Source organism: Camellia sinensis, chromosome 1 (genome assembly GCF_055761805.1).
Source record: "Camellia sinensis isolate YWXY chromosome 1, ASM5576180v1, whole genome shotgun sequence".
Classification (NCBI taxonomy): Eukaryota; Viridiplantae; Streptophyta; class Magnoliopsida; order Ericales; family Theaceae; genus Camellia; species Camellia sinensis.
This window is the reverse complement of record NC_138961.1, coordinates 221,863,474-221,880,156: the sequence shown is the minus strand read 5'-3', so window position 1 is coordinate 221,880,156 and position 16,683 is coordinate 221,863,474. Positions and strand designations below refer to the sequence as shown.

Here is a 16,683-nt window from a genome sequence, read left to right as displayed (position 1 = left end):
AGCATGCAAGCTTATGGACCGCCTCAGCTCTGTTCCGAATGATGAAAGATGCATGCTTGAGTTGCCTGGAGCGGAAATCCATTGCGATGCCCCGATTCGCCTTTGTTTGCAATTAATCCCGAAATGCTATGCTAGGCTCTGGAAGGCTGTTGATTTTTGATTTGCTACAACAGAGAGCAAGAAAGGGGCACAGCAAAGGATTTTTACATATGTATGCAAGACTACTCTTTAGGGAGTGTAGTCCTCGATCCTCGTGCCACCAATCACGCATCTCGATGCATGATGGCCGAGGAGTCGAATTGCACGACTCGATGTGAAATGAATGCACATATAAACACAACAAGACCTAAACTCCATCATGGGTAATCCGGAGTGTCGGCGACCGGGAATTGAGACACGTTCCGTCACTCGGAGTATGAAACGTCCCTCGTTTCCCGTGCTTGGGCTAACTCCTATCCCAAACACAATGCAAATGAGATGGCATACACAATGCGACTAACATACAACCTAGCATACGCAATGCTATGAAATGGCATACACAATGCTCAATGTAACATGGCATACACAATGCTCTAACACGCAACTCAGCATACACAATACTATAGACCGAAATGACATACACAATGCACGATGGACTTACACCAACATGAGTAGACCTCAGCCATACTCATATCAGTGGCCATGTGATGGAAATGAGAGAACCAAAATGCATGCACACATGCACGAATGCCAAGGACCAAACCTAAGGCATGGAATGCCACTCTACCAAAGCATGGGATGCATGAAACATGACATGGAATAGCATAAATTACAGCTCTAAAATAGCATGAAATATGGTCCCGAAACATGCAAATATGGCACACAATGCAAGCTATAGGGCCCGGGTACCGAAACTAATGAAGTGCATTACACTAGAGGAAACCGAAGCAATGCACCAAAAGCAAAACCAACCCCAAACAGACCCTAGGCAGGTCTGAAATGGTGGGAAATTGACCTAAAATGATGGCTCGGAATGCGACGAAATGAAGCTCATTCAATCGTCGGTAAATGGGGCATACAAGCCCGACTCTCAAACGCATTTAAAGAGATGAAAACATGGCAACATGGCATTAAAACAAGCTTTGAAATGTGATGAATGATAGGCTCAAAACATGGAAATATCTCAGTACATGCATGCAACGAACCTCAAAACTCGAAGATAGGCAAGTGCATTGAACTACAAGCATGCAAAACTAATATCATTCAACCACAAGACCCAAAAACAGAGCTAGGGTAGTCCAAAATGAGCACATTATCAGTTCAAGGCATGGCCAAAAGGTGCCAACATGAAGGGTCAAAACAACATGCAACATAGGCTAGTAAACCATGAGTTGTTCTACAGCTATATGAAGCATATGAAGGCTCACCCAACCAGACAAAAATAGAAGTATTTCATGCCAAATAAACCCCAAATAACCACTGAAATGCATCCAATGCATGCAAAAATGACGAGCTTCTTTGGAGGGTCATACAAGGGGTTACCCAACACATACAACAAGGACACTTAGCATGGCAAAACCAACTCTGGAAATCAAATATGACAAGCCTAAAACTCACCAAATTGGCCCTGAAATGGATCAATGAAGCATACAATGAAAGGCCCCCTCAAAAGGCCTTGAATAGAATTGCTCTGCACATGCATTACGGACACAAAATAAGGCCAAAGAGGCTCCGGACAGAGCTAAGGCAGGCCTTGAAACTCACCAAATTAAGCCCAAAAAGTGACTTCACAACATGCAAGTGAGGGTCCCTTTGGGAGGCTAGCAAAGCTAGTAAAGAGAATGAGGGGTGAGAGGGTCACCCTCTATGATTTTGAAGCTCAAAGGCACATCTAAAAGGCCAAATCAAGGCCAATGTAAGTGCTCACATGCATAGCTCAAAACATGAAGAAATAAAGCATGAAAAGGGGGAGATGACCCCAAAAAGAGAAGTGACCTTAAGTAAACATGTTTATAAGCTCAAAAGGAACTTTTTCTAGTTTATGACAAATCTCGAAAATTCTCACAAGTAGGACTAAGATATGATGCAAAATAGGCCTACAAAGAGGGATAAAGCATACAAGGATGTAGGAGACCTCAAACAGAAAAGTATCCTTAATCAATATTCAAGAGGAGCTCAAAATATGACACTTTTTAGTTTATGACAAAGTCTAAAAATACTTGAAAGTAAGGCTAATCAATAGAGAAAAAAGATGCAAGTTTAAGGGAAATAGGTGCTTACCTTTGAAGAGCAGCAAAGCTAGAGCTTTTGGACCAAGTTGGTGAACCTTCAACCCTTGCAAATCAGTCCCAAAGTGCTGGAATGGATGGAAGAGGTGTGGTGCTAAGGGTTGTAGTGCAAATGGTCCAAGAAAACTAGGGTTTGGAAGCTCAAGTGTAGAGATATAGAGAGAGAGAGTTGTAAGCCTTCAAAGTTGTTCAACCCTTGCCATAGAAGATCAGCCTCCCCTTTATAGAGGAGAGGCTCTAAAATATCCCAAAAGGGCTTCATATATCCTCCATACACGTGTATGGAAGATGGTCCAATTGCCTCACAGCTGGCACAGCTGTGATGCATTCAGAGAGGGCAAAAAGCAAGAAGCAGGCCGGCCAGTTCAAGTGGCCGGCCGGCCACTTCCCCTGGTCAGCCGACCAGGGGTCAAAAGGCTCAAGAAGAATTTCTGGCCGGCCACCCCAAAAAGGTGGCCTCCCAGATGAGTGCAACACAACTGTATGGTGGAAAATCGGAAACTGTGACCCAAGAGAGAGGAAAACCAGCTTTTTAGCAAGATTCAAAAGGGTTAAGAAGAATTACTGGTCGGCCTACCCATATTGGTGGCCTCCCAGATGAGCACAACACAATGGTGGTATGAAAAGCCATAAATTGTGGCCCAAAAGTGAGAAAAACCAACTTTCTGTCAGAAAAATCGGCTTTAGGAGAGAGAAAAAGAGAAAACTGATTTTTCAGGGGAAAATGTGGCCTCCCACCATCCTACCACCTCCCTAGCAATTAAAATAGAGTCCCTACCAAAAATGGGCCAAGACGGATGTAAAACGAAGGTTCGGGGGCCAAAACGCGCAGTTTGGGGCCTCGAAAACTGGCTGTTAGGCACCGGAAGTGGCGCATGACCACGAAGGTGGTCTCCCGGGCCAAAGTGTCCCTCTAAAGGGATAAAATAATGGGTGTGACAAAAACCGAAGCAAACGGAAGTAGTTAAGCGGTCTCGAACCGAGGCACACGGCCTGACGGCTCCGAAAATCAGAAACTGGGCTCCAAACGGGAAAAATGGCCTACGACCACGAAGCGTAGCCTACGGCCACTGAGAGATGGTCTACGAGACCTCTCCATCCCTTCGGGAAGAGAAAACAGAGAAAGCAGGACCTGGTTCGCAAACTGAGGCAAAGCATAAAAGAGACCCGAAGTCTGGAGGCAAGGCTCGCAGCCGAGACTCCGCAACCTCAGAACGAGCACAATATGCAACATCACCGAGCGCTCAATTGGTGAAGTCTGAGTCTTAAGGTCAGTCAAAAATGGGGTGTCTACAGTAATATAAACATTTCACTAAACTAATATATATGTTTCATGTACTACTTCACTTGGTACATAGTTCCTCCAATATTCCATATGAGTATATAAAATTTTAATTACAAAATGAACATGTACCAACATTACACTTAACAACAAAAATATAGCTTGTTTCATGTGGCGTTTGATGCATTTGAGAACATCATCACTAAATAATTTATAAAATATAGCCTGGAGGAACATCAATAATATAGCTTTGAAGTGTTTTATTTATTTATTTGGAACCAATTAATAAAAACCAACAAATAACAACTGTGCTATTTTCAGAACATGATCTTGTAGAACCACATTATAGATTACACTTTATATATATATGTATGTGTGTGTGTGTGTGTGTGTATTCATAAATTCTACGCCAAACCATCAAACTTAGGCATAAAAATTGAAAAAATCAAGTCCAATGTTTTCAGTCTCTTCTCTGCCATTTTCATTCTCCCACTATGTTTATTATTTATTTATTTATTTATTTATTGGGCCTATTAAACAGTGAAAATGGCAAACCATCAAACGTAATTGTTTTGAATAGGAAACACACATCAACTACAAGTTTAAAAAATGGCAGTTTTGAACATGGTAGATTATTTAGGGAAAAATTAATGAAAATAAAATATTACCTTCAGTTTGATGAAGTGCAGCTCTGGTTCGCGGAGTCGCCGGAGCTTAGTTTGCGGCTAAACTCGCGGCTTAAATGTTCGGAGTAAGACAGAGGGAGAGATCGGCGGCTGAAATCGCGGTTGAAACCTTTGGAGTAAGACAGCGGGAGAGAATGAGAGACCGTCGATGTTAGCCGCCGACTTCGCCGATCGTTGTTCACCAGAGCTTCGAAGAGGGAGGGAAAAAGTGAAGTGAATGGGAGGGAAGTTGTTGCTGTGTTGAATGAAATAAATTCAATTTTTTTTTTTTTTTAAGCATCTAAGCCATAGATCTTCTCTTAAGGGATGTGGCCAAATCCTGGCCCTTGACTAGAGGAAGGGCTGGAGGATTTGGCTGGAGAGGATCTAAACTTGGCTACCACATCCAATTACTGTCACTGGTGATGTCCTCTGATCACCATCCCAAGTAGTGGGACAACTCACCAATCACCTCCTATGGCACACTTTTGGTTGTTGCATCGACCACCACCTCTCACACTGAATGACCACTTCTGATCAAGACCAATCATCTTCTATTGGTGACAATTATTTTTTTGTCAAAAATTACCTCCCATTATTACCTTTCGTAGCCGATAACCACATCTAGTCACCCTATCTAACGTCAACAACCATCCTCAGCTACGAATAACAGTCGATCACCCCTCTCACTTATGTTCAAAATAATTTTTTTTTTAAATACTACGGGTTGTTTTGGGAAGATGGTTAAAAGCTAACTTTTAAATTTTTTTAAGTTTTTTTTTTTTTTTTGAAAAACGTATGAAAAATATGAGAGATAATGTGACTTAAAATGAGTTAAAAGTTAGGAAGTGACTACTAACTCACTTTCCAAAAGATATATTAAATATTTTCAATAGAAAAAAAAATGGTGAATTATACTAATAGTCCCTATAGTTTGGGGCTCGTGTCACTTTGGTCATTGACTTTTCAATTGTGACACATTTGACCCTGAATTTTGAATCTTATTTCAAATAAGGACAATTGAAGATACCATTACTTAATTTCAAAGGTAAGTTTGTCAATTTGATAAAATATAAATTAATTTGACAAAAAATAAATATCAAAAAAATATTTTTTAAATTTTAAAAATGATTTCTTTCAACCAAAGATAAAATTATATAAAATTGATAAATTTTTTAGACATTTATTTATTTATTTTTTACCAAATTAATTTTTATTATGTGTTTGGATGATAATCATGTAATCGATGGTTGTTAAGATTTTAATGTGTAATCCATATATGTAATATATGAAATATTTTTAATTTTGATTTTTTTGATTTAATGAATTAGTTTAATAATGATATCAAAGTTGTCATCATATTTGACTTTTAAAAAAATAGAAACTAATTTACTAAAAATAAAAATAACTACCCATTACATGATCATCATCTAAACGCATAATAAAAATTAATTTGGTAAACAAAAAATAAATAAATGTCTAAGAGATTTATCAATTTTACATAATTTTATCTTTAGTGGGTATAAATAATTTTTAAAGATTAAAAAATATTTTTTTGAAATTTATCAAATTAGTTAATATTTTATCAAATTGACGATTTTGCCATTGAAATTAAATAATGATGTCTTCAATTGTCCTTATTTAAAATAAGATTCAAAATTCATAGTCAAATATGTCATAATTAAAAAATTATGAATTAAAATGACACAAATCTCAAATTATATGACGATTAGCGTGATTTCGGAAACTAAAACGATTAAACATTTCAAAAGACACTACATTTTGATTTATGTGCAAAACTAATTTTTAAAATTGTTTTTTTGAAAAACTCTATTAATACATAAAATTTATAGAAAAACTCTATAAGAATAAGGTGACAATACCATTCTCGACAATAAATTAATCTTTGTAATTGTTTTGTTTTAGAATAATGTTATATGCACTAATTAATAGTGTACTAATTAATGATAAGGTATAATTTAAAATGTTTTTAGTATTTGTAATTTATATAATAAGTAGAATCAATAATAATATCATAACTATTATTAATAAGCTAATTAATACACTAATTGATATATATAGTACCACTGTTTGTTTAAGATAAATGGTGCACATTGAACTAAAAAAAAAGGAAAAAATAGATTGCAACCTTTAACAAGCCCCACCAAAAGGAAAAAGGTTGGGATCCCCTTTTTTGGAGAACCTCCATCGTTTGGGGTGTCCTAAATAAATGTACTTTTTATCTTTTTGGACTAAAAAGTTGAGGAAAAAAATATGGATGTTTGGTTAATTTTTTGACTTTTTATGAAAAAATGTGTATTAAAAAATTGTATAAATAAGTATGTAGGGGAATATTGTGATGGAATAGTTGTAAGGTGAGGGACAGTGCTTGGAGAGTGGGGAAGAGAGATGATTCCCTGCTTTTCGGGTAGTGAATTGAAGGTGTTGTTCGGCTCGTGGGGGCCTACCACCGGTCCCGTTTTGCTAATCAAAACCGTTCGATGTGTAGAACTCGTCGAGCACTAGATACTTGTAAAAAATCATGTTGATCGGATATCGATAGCTATCTTATCGAATTAGTTTTTTTTTTCAACCGTTATCTATAACACTATCCATTTTATAAATTTTAATTGATTTGATCGTATAGTTACCGATATCCGATCAACGTGATTTTTGACAATTATATAGTACTCGACGAGTTCTACACATTGCACGGTCCAGATTATTAAAACGGGAGCCGTGATGGCCCCTATGGACCGAACAACACCGTGTTATGTGTACACCTAAATAAGTGCAATTTTTCCCACAACAATGCTCCGCCTGCCGTTATGATTGTTTGAAAAGAAATATTGTGTAAGATTAATTTTTTAATATTTTTTTTAAGTGAATAGTGATAACTTTTCAACTTTTTGAATAATTTTTTGACTTTTTCTGGAGTATCCAAACCAAGCCTTAATGTGTTGTGATTGGTCATTTTTATTTATTTATTTATTTTTTCTATTCTATCTCTGGTTGACATGTGTATGTGACGATTGTGAAAGTAAAAAAAAGAAAAAAAAAAGATTCGGCTTGCTTGGTTCTATTTTTTCAAAAACACTTTTCAAAAAATTTTACTTTCTTTTTTTCTGTATTTTTTTGTTTTTACTAAAATTTTTTAATATTTTAAGCAATTTTTTTACTTTTTAGACATATCTAACATAAATACACTTAAAAAGTAAAAAAATTGTAAAAAAAATATTTTAAAAATTCACTAAATACCAAAAATACAAAAAAAAATACAAAAGTTCAGTATATTTTTTGTATTTTTATGTATTTATTAATTTTTAAAAATATTTTAAGCAATTTTTTACTTTTTAAATACATCTAAGTAAGGCATATTTAAAAAAGTAAAAAAAATATTTAAAATTTTAAAAATATTCACTAAAAACAAAAAAAATATGAAAACTAAAAAACTCAGGCCTTGTTTGGTTTGTTTTTCAGAAAAAAAAAAATAAATTGGAAAAAATTATCTACAAACAAATTTTCTAGAGTAATTAAACCAAACAAATTTTTACAAAAAAAATTTCAAAATTTTGTTTAGTTACCTACTTTCCAAAATCACTCTCTCACTCATACACATCAAATCAATTACTTTTTTTTAAAACTCTCTTCCTAAAACAATTTTTCAAAACAATTTCTAAAAAACTACAAACTAAATAAATTTTCATATTTTTATCTCAAAAATTACTCTACAAACATAAATTAAACACACCGCCAACTTTTAAAAAATAATCTAAAAAACTCAAACAAAATGCATCAGTATCATTTCTGACCTCAGAAATGACCAAACAAAGCATTGATTGATTTTACGGCCTATTTCTAGGTACGTGCCGGCAATTCAGTCAAAATACAACAATCTCCAAAGCCTCACTCACTCACGGCCGCACTCTGTCCCTATAAATTTTTATATTTTTAAATTTTTAATATAAAATCATAAATTTTATTCATTTCATTAATTATAATATATATAAAACATCACGTGTTACTCTTAAATTAATTAATAATTTTTCTTATGCCTACATTATTGAGTGAGGATCTTCTCCTTGCAATTTCTGTACTTGCGCCCGTCCTTGTAGGCCTTCGGGTCTACTTTTAGACCCAATTTTGATAATCCGAATCGTTTATATTTTATGATTTATTCAGTATATCATACCTGTAAAAAATCAAGTTGATCGGATATCAGAAAGTATATGTTCGGAAAACTGTTTATTAAATTCTTTAAAAAATAGTGTTTAGTTCAATTTTTCAAACACATACTTTCTGATATCCGATCAACTTGATTTTTTACAAGTATGATATACTGAATAAATAATAAAATATCAACGGTTAGGATTATCAAAATTTGGCCTAAAAATAGACCCAAAGGCCTGCAAGGACGGACGCAAGCACAAGCTTGCAAGGAGAGGCTCTTGACTCTACATTGTTACCCACAAAGATGTGAGATGAGATGAGACGAGATAAGACGACCTTTCATTTTCACTCCAACAGATAAACGAACAATAAGAAATAAACGAAGTTGACAACATCTTTTACCTATTTTTACAAAAGGCCGTGCTACATCCCCTAATTTGGGGAGCCCTAATCCCTCGAAAATTGAGACCAAGGCAAAAAAAGAAAAAAAATATATATATATTTCCCAAAACGACGTCGTTTTGGGAATTAAGAAGATTAGAGGGGGCTTTTTTAGAGTTCCAAATCATTTCCCTTTTACAAATACCCTTCTCTCTCTTACCTATCTACATCTCTTACACCATCTCCATAGTTGAAAAACAATTTTTTTTTTTTTATCAATTCCAACATTATTTTCAAACTAATATCAAATGAAAGGAGAATAAAATATTTCATTAAATGAAAGAAACGTTTATCGTTCATCAAATTATATGTGATTTTTGGGTCAGACATTCTTCCATAGAGCTACAAACGAACTGAAGTGAGCTTAGCTGAGCTCGAGCTCGGCTCGGCTCGATTCAATAATTTTTTTAATATTATTTATATTATTTTAATAAAAAGATTATTTATATTATTTAATATATAATTTAAATAATATATAATATAGTATTTATTATATAACTTAAATAATGATAAATAAGTTGAGTTTGACGAGCCGAGCTTATGCGTGCTCGAACTCGACTCGTTTACTAAAAGAGTCTAATATTTGAGCTCGAGCTCAGCCCATTTACTAAACGAATCGAGCCGAGCTGAGCCGAGCCGAGCTTGTTCATGAACAGTTCGATTCATTTGCAGCCCTATTGTTCCATATGTCTTCTTGGACAACGGAATTTTCTTTATTTAATCCCAATTTTTACTTATGTCCTGACGTTCTCCTGAACAATCGAATATTTGATGAAAATTTTAACTTTAACGTTAGAATGCACAATATTAGATTAAATTTTTACTTAAATTTAAGATTTAAAAAATTTGATGAAAATTTGGATATAATGTGAGTCATAAAAATCCTAAATCGCAAACCCAACGCACCAGAAAGAAATTAGGGTTCCGTTTGGTTTAGTTTTGAAATAAGTTTTGAGTTTTGAATTATATTTTGAAAGATAAGTTGTTAAAAAGAGTTTTGAAAATTAAAAATTTATTTGGTTATGAATTTTTTGAGATGATTTGTAATTTTTAAAATTTTATTTGTAGTTAAACAGATGAATATGAAAGAAAATTTGTTTTTTTTTTTTTTTAAGCAATAGAAGAAAAATTGATTGATATGTAAAATGTGAGAAAACGAGAGAGAGAAAAGAAGAAAGAGAGAAATAATTGATTGATTTATTAATAATAAAAAAATAAAAAAAATTAAACTTTAAATTGTATTTTAAAATTTTATTAATCAATCAATTTTTTTTTTATTTTTTAATCCAAATGGTTGTTTAAAAACTAAACCAAACATTACCGAGTATTTCCCTTCCCATTTCGCCACGTAAAATCGCCATTTCAAAAACCTAACCTAAACCTAACCTAACCGAGCCATCCCAACCGCAAACCCAACGCACCGGAGAGAATATGGTATCCGACTCGGAGCTCGTCGGCCGGCTTCGGGATTTCCTCCGAACCTCGGATCTCACCACCACCACCACCGCCACCATCCGGCGGAGGCTGGAGGAGGATTTCGGGATCGATTTGTCGGACAAGAAGGCTTTTATTCGTGAACAGGTCGATCTTTATCTTCAGAGCCAGGTCGATAACGCCCAAGAGAATGAAGAAGAAGACGAAGGCGAAGTAAACGAGGAAGAAGAGGACGACGACGACGAAGAAGAAGAAGCCAGTAATGGCAAAAGCACTTCTAAAAGAGGGTTAGTTAATTATATGCATATGGCTATTTGTATATATCTACATATATAGGTCTGTTTTCACACACATGGAATTGTAGGTTTTGTAATTGCTTGCTTCAGTCTAAATTTAGCTGTTTGGGGATTGTATTATTGAGTAATTTGGGTGTCAATTGTGTTATTGTCTGACTGCATTTTTTTGGTGTAATGTTTCTAACAAGTTGATTGGGAAATTTTCACTTAGGGCCTCTGGTTGTAGTTAGTTAGTTACTTCTCAGGTTGCTAATTTTTGTTAAAACATGTATAGTTGAGCAGATGATCAAGCAACCCTTTGTTGCCATACACAAAATTAATCATTATTAATACATTCTTGCTTTATTTTGGTCTCCTTCACTTACCATTACACTGAATGTTCCTACTTAAGAGTTGCACATGGTTCCGGTTCTTGTATTTCTTTGATAGATGAATTAGTGTTCTCTTAATTGCTTCAAAGGGAATGCTTCAAATGTGAACTTTCTGATGATCTGTTGTGTGTTTTTGTATGTAAGACCATTGAGTTTGTGTAAGATAAAACTGTTATAATCCATTTGAGTATGTTTTATTTTTAAATTTTTTTTTTTGTTCGATAGTATGTGAATAGATGAAGAAAAGGAATTAGAAGATGGGTTTTCTTTCATGATACATGCATTGATGCTCCACTTGTTTTATTTTCAAGTTTTGCATTATATGCTGATTCTCAGTTAGTGTTTGGTTGGGAACCTGAAATGTGTTCGAAATGCTGATTCGTAGTTCGAATAAATAACTTGTATTGATTATTGAATAATGTTTTTGAATTTTCCCGAACTAGCCATAGATAAAAGATGCTAAATATGGACATTATCTACATCAGAAGGGGGTTAGCATGTGTATGGTGAGCTGAATAGTCGTTCTGAAAAAGCACAAAAAGCTGTTACTGCTGTGAAACTTTTAGTACTGAGGGAAGACAAGACTTCGCCAGTGAGTGAAATGCAATTGAGAAGTAACCAATTCATTGAAGGGAATAGAGCCAAGCACGCCTGAACTAATTGGTGAAGGGTTTTTTCATTGAAAACCTTTCTAAAACGGTAAAACAACAGGAGACCAACAAAAGTCCACTAGGGGAAAATCTGAGATGCAATTTGTTTTAAATTTAAACCACTGTTACAAGGATAACCAGCACTGCCCTATTTCTAGCAATTTCAAGTAATTGTAGAATTTTCATCGCTGAAAACTTATGTGACTGTGCTTTTGGCTGGGATTTTTGTAGCAGTGTTCCTCATAACTTGCTTGATAGAGAGCAGATTGACACTAACCCCCAAAAGAGAAATCTTCTCGGCATTGTAGTTTTGATTTGGATTTTGGAGACAAAGGTTGTGTCAAGCTAGGGATTTCCTAATGGCACAATCGTTGCATGAAATAATGGACTGATGCTGTGTAACTATCTCCTGTTGCGGTCATGTCCACTGCTCAAATGATTGCCACATGCTATGCTAGTTTCATGAAAACCTTCTAGTGTATGCACACAAAATTAGAAAAGGTGAAAAGAAGTAAGTAAAAGAAATCTTAGAATTTTCGATATATATATATATATATATTTTGTTGAAAAATCTAACTTCTTGCTTTTTAAGGCTAACTCTGTGGTTGTCAGTCTATCATTTAGTTTTCATAGAATCGTTGCAATGTATATGAGGTTGATTTTGAAGATTACTTACCTTTGAATTTATTAGCAAAGGTTCTTTTTGATTTTCCTATCCATCCCAATTATTCGCTAGTCAAGTCTTATTTAGTTATAGGAGATGTTTGAGAAACAACTTTTGTTTGACATTAGCATACCTGCTCATAAAGGTTTGATAAATTTTTTTTACAGGGCTTGCACTTTCTAATATTTCCAAACCAAACAAATGATTGCCCTTTATACAGGTCTAAGAAGCAGAATAAAGAGGTTAAGAAAAGAGGTGGTGGTGGTGGCTTTACCAAATTATGTAGTCTGTCTCCAGAGCTTCAGAAATTTGTTGGGGTGCCTGAATTAGCCAGAACTGAGGTATATCCCAAAAGTTCTACATTATTATTTTTAACTTTGTCCTGTATTGATGTTGCTTATTAATCTCATTCATATCTGTATTTGTTTGCCCATTATTTTGTTATAGGTTGTCAAGCAACTGTGGAACTATATTCGTGAAAAGAATTTGCAAGACCCAAGCAATAGGCGAAATATAATTTGCGATGACACACTGCGTGCCCTTTTTGCAGTTGATTGCATAAACATGTTCCAAATGAACAAGTCCTTAGCAAAGCATATCTGGCCATTGGATTCAGATGATGGTACTACTTATTATGCCATTTTATTTTGCTTTTTCACAAGGTTTACTTTTGCAATTAATATTATAGGTGCTGCACCATCTCACTTACTTGGTACAGTGTAACAAAGCTAGATTTGGATTGTCCTTTTGGGCTAAATTTTGCTCGTTATCAGGATGACTATAGTATATGTTTGTGGAACTTTACTTGATAGGAAATAGCATTTTGTCTTGTTCTAAGGCTTGCCATATCAACTGTGTGGTTCTTGCGACCTGTTGAGAATATGTTGCGTCAAGTCGGTTTCTTTCTATTCATTTTTACAATTATATTCCACCCTTCTGTTTATGCTGTCAGTATCATCAACAATCTTGTAGCACTAGCAAATTTATGCAAGTTCTTCAAATATTGCTTACAATGTTTTTACATAATTTAGCAGCTTCAGTTAAATCTACGCCAAAGGAGAAGCCACAGAAGCAGAAGCAAAGGAAACAAGAGAGAGAAGATGGTACATACAGTGATTTAAGTTCTTAGATGATGTTAGTTTGGTTTTTCAGAGAATTTAATTTTTATTTACATTTTAAGGAGTTTCAAGGTTGTGTTCTTTACTTACTATCTATTGTAGTAAGTTAACCTGACATTGTCTATTCCACCACTAGTAACATTTCTCGCAGCTTAACCTGACTGTCATTTCCAGGTTGGGAGGCTTCAAACATTCTTTTCACCATTTTCAGGATTCATATTCAAATGGGTTAATCATGTGTGTTGCACTAGTTATCTGTCTTACGCTATGCATTTCGTAGATAAGTAGATTAGTTTAATTACTCCTCACTATTCCTTTTTCCAATATAGATTCAGATGATGAACCAAAAAGAAAGGAAAAACGGCAGAAGGGAGGGAACTCTGGTTTTCTTGCTCCTCTTCCACTATCAGATGCTTTAGTAAAGTTCCTTGGTACAGGAGAAAGTTCATTGTCTCGATCTGAAGTTGTGAAGAGAATCTGGCAATATATAAAACAAAACAACCTTCAGGTGCATGGTTGATCTCCTTTGTCAAACAATATTTATGCTGTGCTAGGTTGTGTGTACACTGGCATACACAATATCTATTCTGCACATGTTCACCTCTTAATTTTAAGTGCAAACTACTCATATATCGTGTATTTTTATTTTTTGTTTGTTTTGGAGGGGGGTTTGTATAATACTTCATGCAATATGTAATGAGAAACCTTTTACTTAGATCAAATGCACAAAACCAAGTAAATCTTGTATCTGTTCCCTTGACTGAGCAAAAAGATATTGAAGAAGATTATTCAGAATCAAACATAAAAAATTGTAAAAAGAAAAATCAATACTAGAGCAATACCGAAGCAGAACTAGATTTATTCCTAAAAAAGTATTTACTTTTTCAATTGCGTGATATCAGTTATATTTTTCTCAGTAGTACTGTACAAATTATTTCATTTCATCTATAAAATATGAAGAAAATTATATTGGCACATGACAGTATCAGGTAGAATCTAAGAAGTACGGACACAGATACAGAAACGACACGGACACTCAGACATGCAAATTTTCAAAAAATGTAGGACACGACACGTTGGTGACACGTGCAAAATATATAATTTTATATATTTATTTATTGTGTCATATTTTTAAATATTTAATATTTATTTTATGTCATATTTAATTTTATCAAATTTATGCTATTATAGTAAACAAAATTAAAATGTATATATATATATATATATATTTTGAAAAAATGGTCATCAACTTGTCCGCAGCGTGTACTGTGTCCATAGCATGTCTGTGTCAGTCACCTATACATCAACTTCAGAGAGGTGCCCGTGCATCATAGGATAGAATGCATCACGGTAACCTTGCGGGGGTGATGCTTTTTTAATAGACACTTCCGAATTTTCTTTGTCTTCCTACAAAAGCCATGAATCAAGAAAATGGATCCACTAAAGCATTTGTATCTAAGGAGTTGATGATGTTTATTATATTTTTGTTTATTCACTCTTATGAATTAGTTTGTGGTGTCACTTTTGATCTGTTAAGTGGAATTGAAAAGGTTTGTTCCCACACATTTGTTCATTTGCTTCAAGGCATTGTAAATCCGTTAGATAAAGTATTGTCTAATGGTTTGTGTTATTTGATGCTTCAGTATCTTTTCGGTCTTGGCCTCTTCCAAATGAACCTGTCATTCAATAGTTTCTGAGTTTTTTTGTTTTTGTTTTTGTTTTTTTGAAGGATCCATCTGATAAGAGGAGAATAATAAGTGATGAGAAGCTGAGAGAACTCTTCGATGTTGACTCCTTCAACGGATTCACTGTTTCAAAGCTCCTTACCACTCATTTCATGAAGACAGAGCACTGAGTTACTCGCACATGGTTTTGTTAAATTGCGAAGAACTGGGGATTTTGCATGTGAGTTTAGTTTAATATTCTAACCATTGTCTTTTTTTCTTTTGTTGTCCTCTGATGTATCTTCACTCCCAGGCCAACACGAGAGGCAAATAGTATCCGTCTAATCCATAAACAAAGAAAGAAAAAGAAAGATGTTAATTATTGCCTCAATCTTTGTACTCCAGAAATTCTCATCTTTCTTTAGATGCTGATATTCAAACTTTGCTATTTTTGGGTTTTCTGGAAGTGAATGCTAATTCAGTTTTTGATTTTGTCCTACCCTTCTGCTATCCCTTAGAAGCAAGTCAAATATATTAAAAGGATATTTTCGAAGTGGGTGCAATAGCTTGCTCTACTACTCATTTGGAAGACATAATTGGCTTTTAAACATAGTTTGTTCTTTCTGAACTCAAAGAGTGAAGCAAGCAACATCACAGCCACCTCCCCTCATCAATCTTCAATTTCTTGTCGGCCGCCATCAGTACCACTGAATGGCTATGACTCCAATCCACAGTGAAGCTCAACCATGCAGCATCTAACGATTAAAATGCAACATTTTCACCACCACCATAAACTGTTGCCATTGCCGTTCTTCATGTTGCACATGTCAGGATTGCAATGTTAGTTTGAATTCCACTTAAGTAATTGTCGTGGAGACTTTTTTATTAATTAATTATTTATATGTGTGTTGCAGAACTTGGCAGTTTGTTTTCTTTTATTCCATTGTAAGAACTTCATTTTTATCAGAAGTTCATGAAGAGGAATCAATGGTGTGTGATTACATGGCAGCGAATCGATCTGGTGGGAAATCTCTTTTACTGGGAACAACTTGCTCTCAGAATCTCATGTGATATGAATGTTTAGCTATCATCGCAGAGATAGGTATGGTTTGTGAACTTGTTGAGAAGATCAGGAACAAATGATTTAGTACCACTGGTTTTTTATCTTAATAAGAATATTTTATGTCCTGATTTCGTTTGCAATGAAGATAGGATTTTCCATGGTCGTAAAAATGTTCACACTTGTCTTGGCATTGTTCGTTTGATTAGGGTTTGGAACCATTGCTTTTAGGCAGAACAAGCATAAAATGGGTTAGCCAGACTTTTTGAAACCAGTTATCTGCTGGGGAATAAGAATCGCTTGACAACCTGTGCTTAGCCAGAAAGTAGTGGTTGATGGCGTTTATTTGCCTGACATTGGCCCTGTTTGGGATGTAGGTTTTTTGATTTTTTGGGGCTAAAATAGCCAATAAAAAAAAAAACTAAATAAAATGTTACATTCAAATTATAATCATTTCATTTTTTTTTCATAATCATTAAATTAATTATATAAAAAAATTAATCATCATTTAAAATTTAATTTTTTTAACCAATAGTTTTTTTAATCAGGTTAAAATAGTTTAAAAAATTATAAAGTCAATTAAAATAACTAAATTTTAAAA

The 16,683-nt window shown here is 34.4% G+C and overlaps 1 protein-coding gene across 10 annotated transcripts; it reads left to right on the top strand.

Annotated features, from left to right (window-relative positions):
- Positions 1-10,108: 10,108 nt before the first annotated feature.
- Positions 10,109-16,255, top strand: LOC114259698 (uncharacterized). 10 transcript variants are annotated; one of them, XR_003628379.2, is made up of 7 exons: positions 10,109-10,546; positions 12,461-12,581; positions 12,688-12,862; positions 13,272-13,343; positions 13,688-13,866; positions 15,088-15,263; positions 15,336-15,470. XR_003628379.2 is itself a non-coding variant. In XM_028199738.2 (6 exons), the coding sequence occupies exons 1-6, from the start codon at positions 10,257-10,259 to the stop codon at positions 15,211-15,213; spliced, it is 963 nt and encodes a 320-aa protein (XP_028055539.2). In that variant the 5' UTR covers positions 10,115-10,256; the 3' UTR covers positions 15,214-15,470. The 10 variants fall into 10 exon arrangements, 2 of the variants coding, with proteins under 2 accessions (XP_028055539.2, XP_028055540.2); XR_003628378.2 differs by lacking the exon at positions 15,336-15,470 and adding an exon at positions 15,937-16,255 and having other exon boundaries at positions 10,110-10,546; XR_003628381.2 differs by lacking the exon at positions 15,336-15,470 and adding an exon at positions 15,990-16,255 and having other exon boundaries at positions 10,115-10,546.
- Positions 16,256-16,683: the final 428 nt, after the last annotated feature.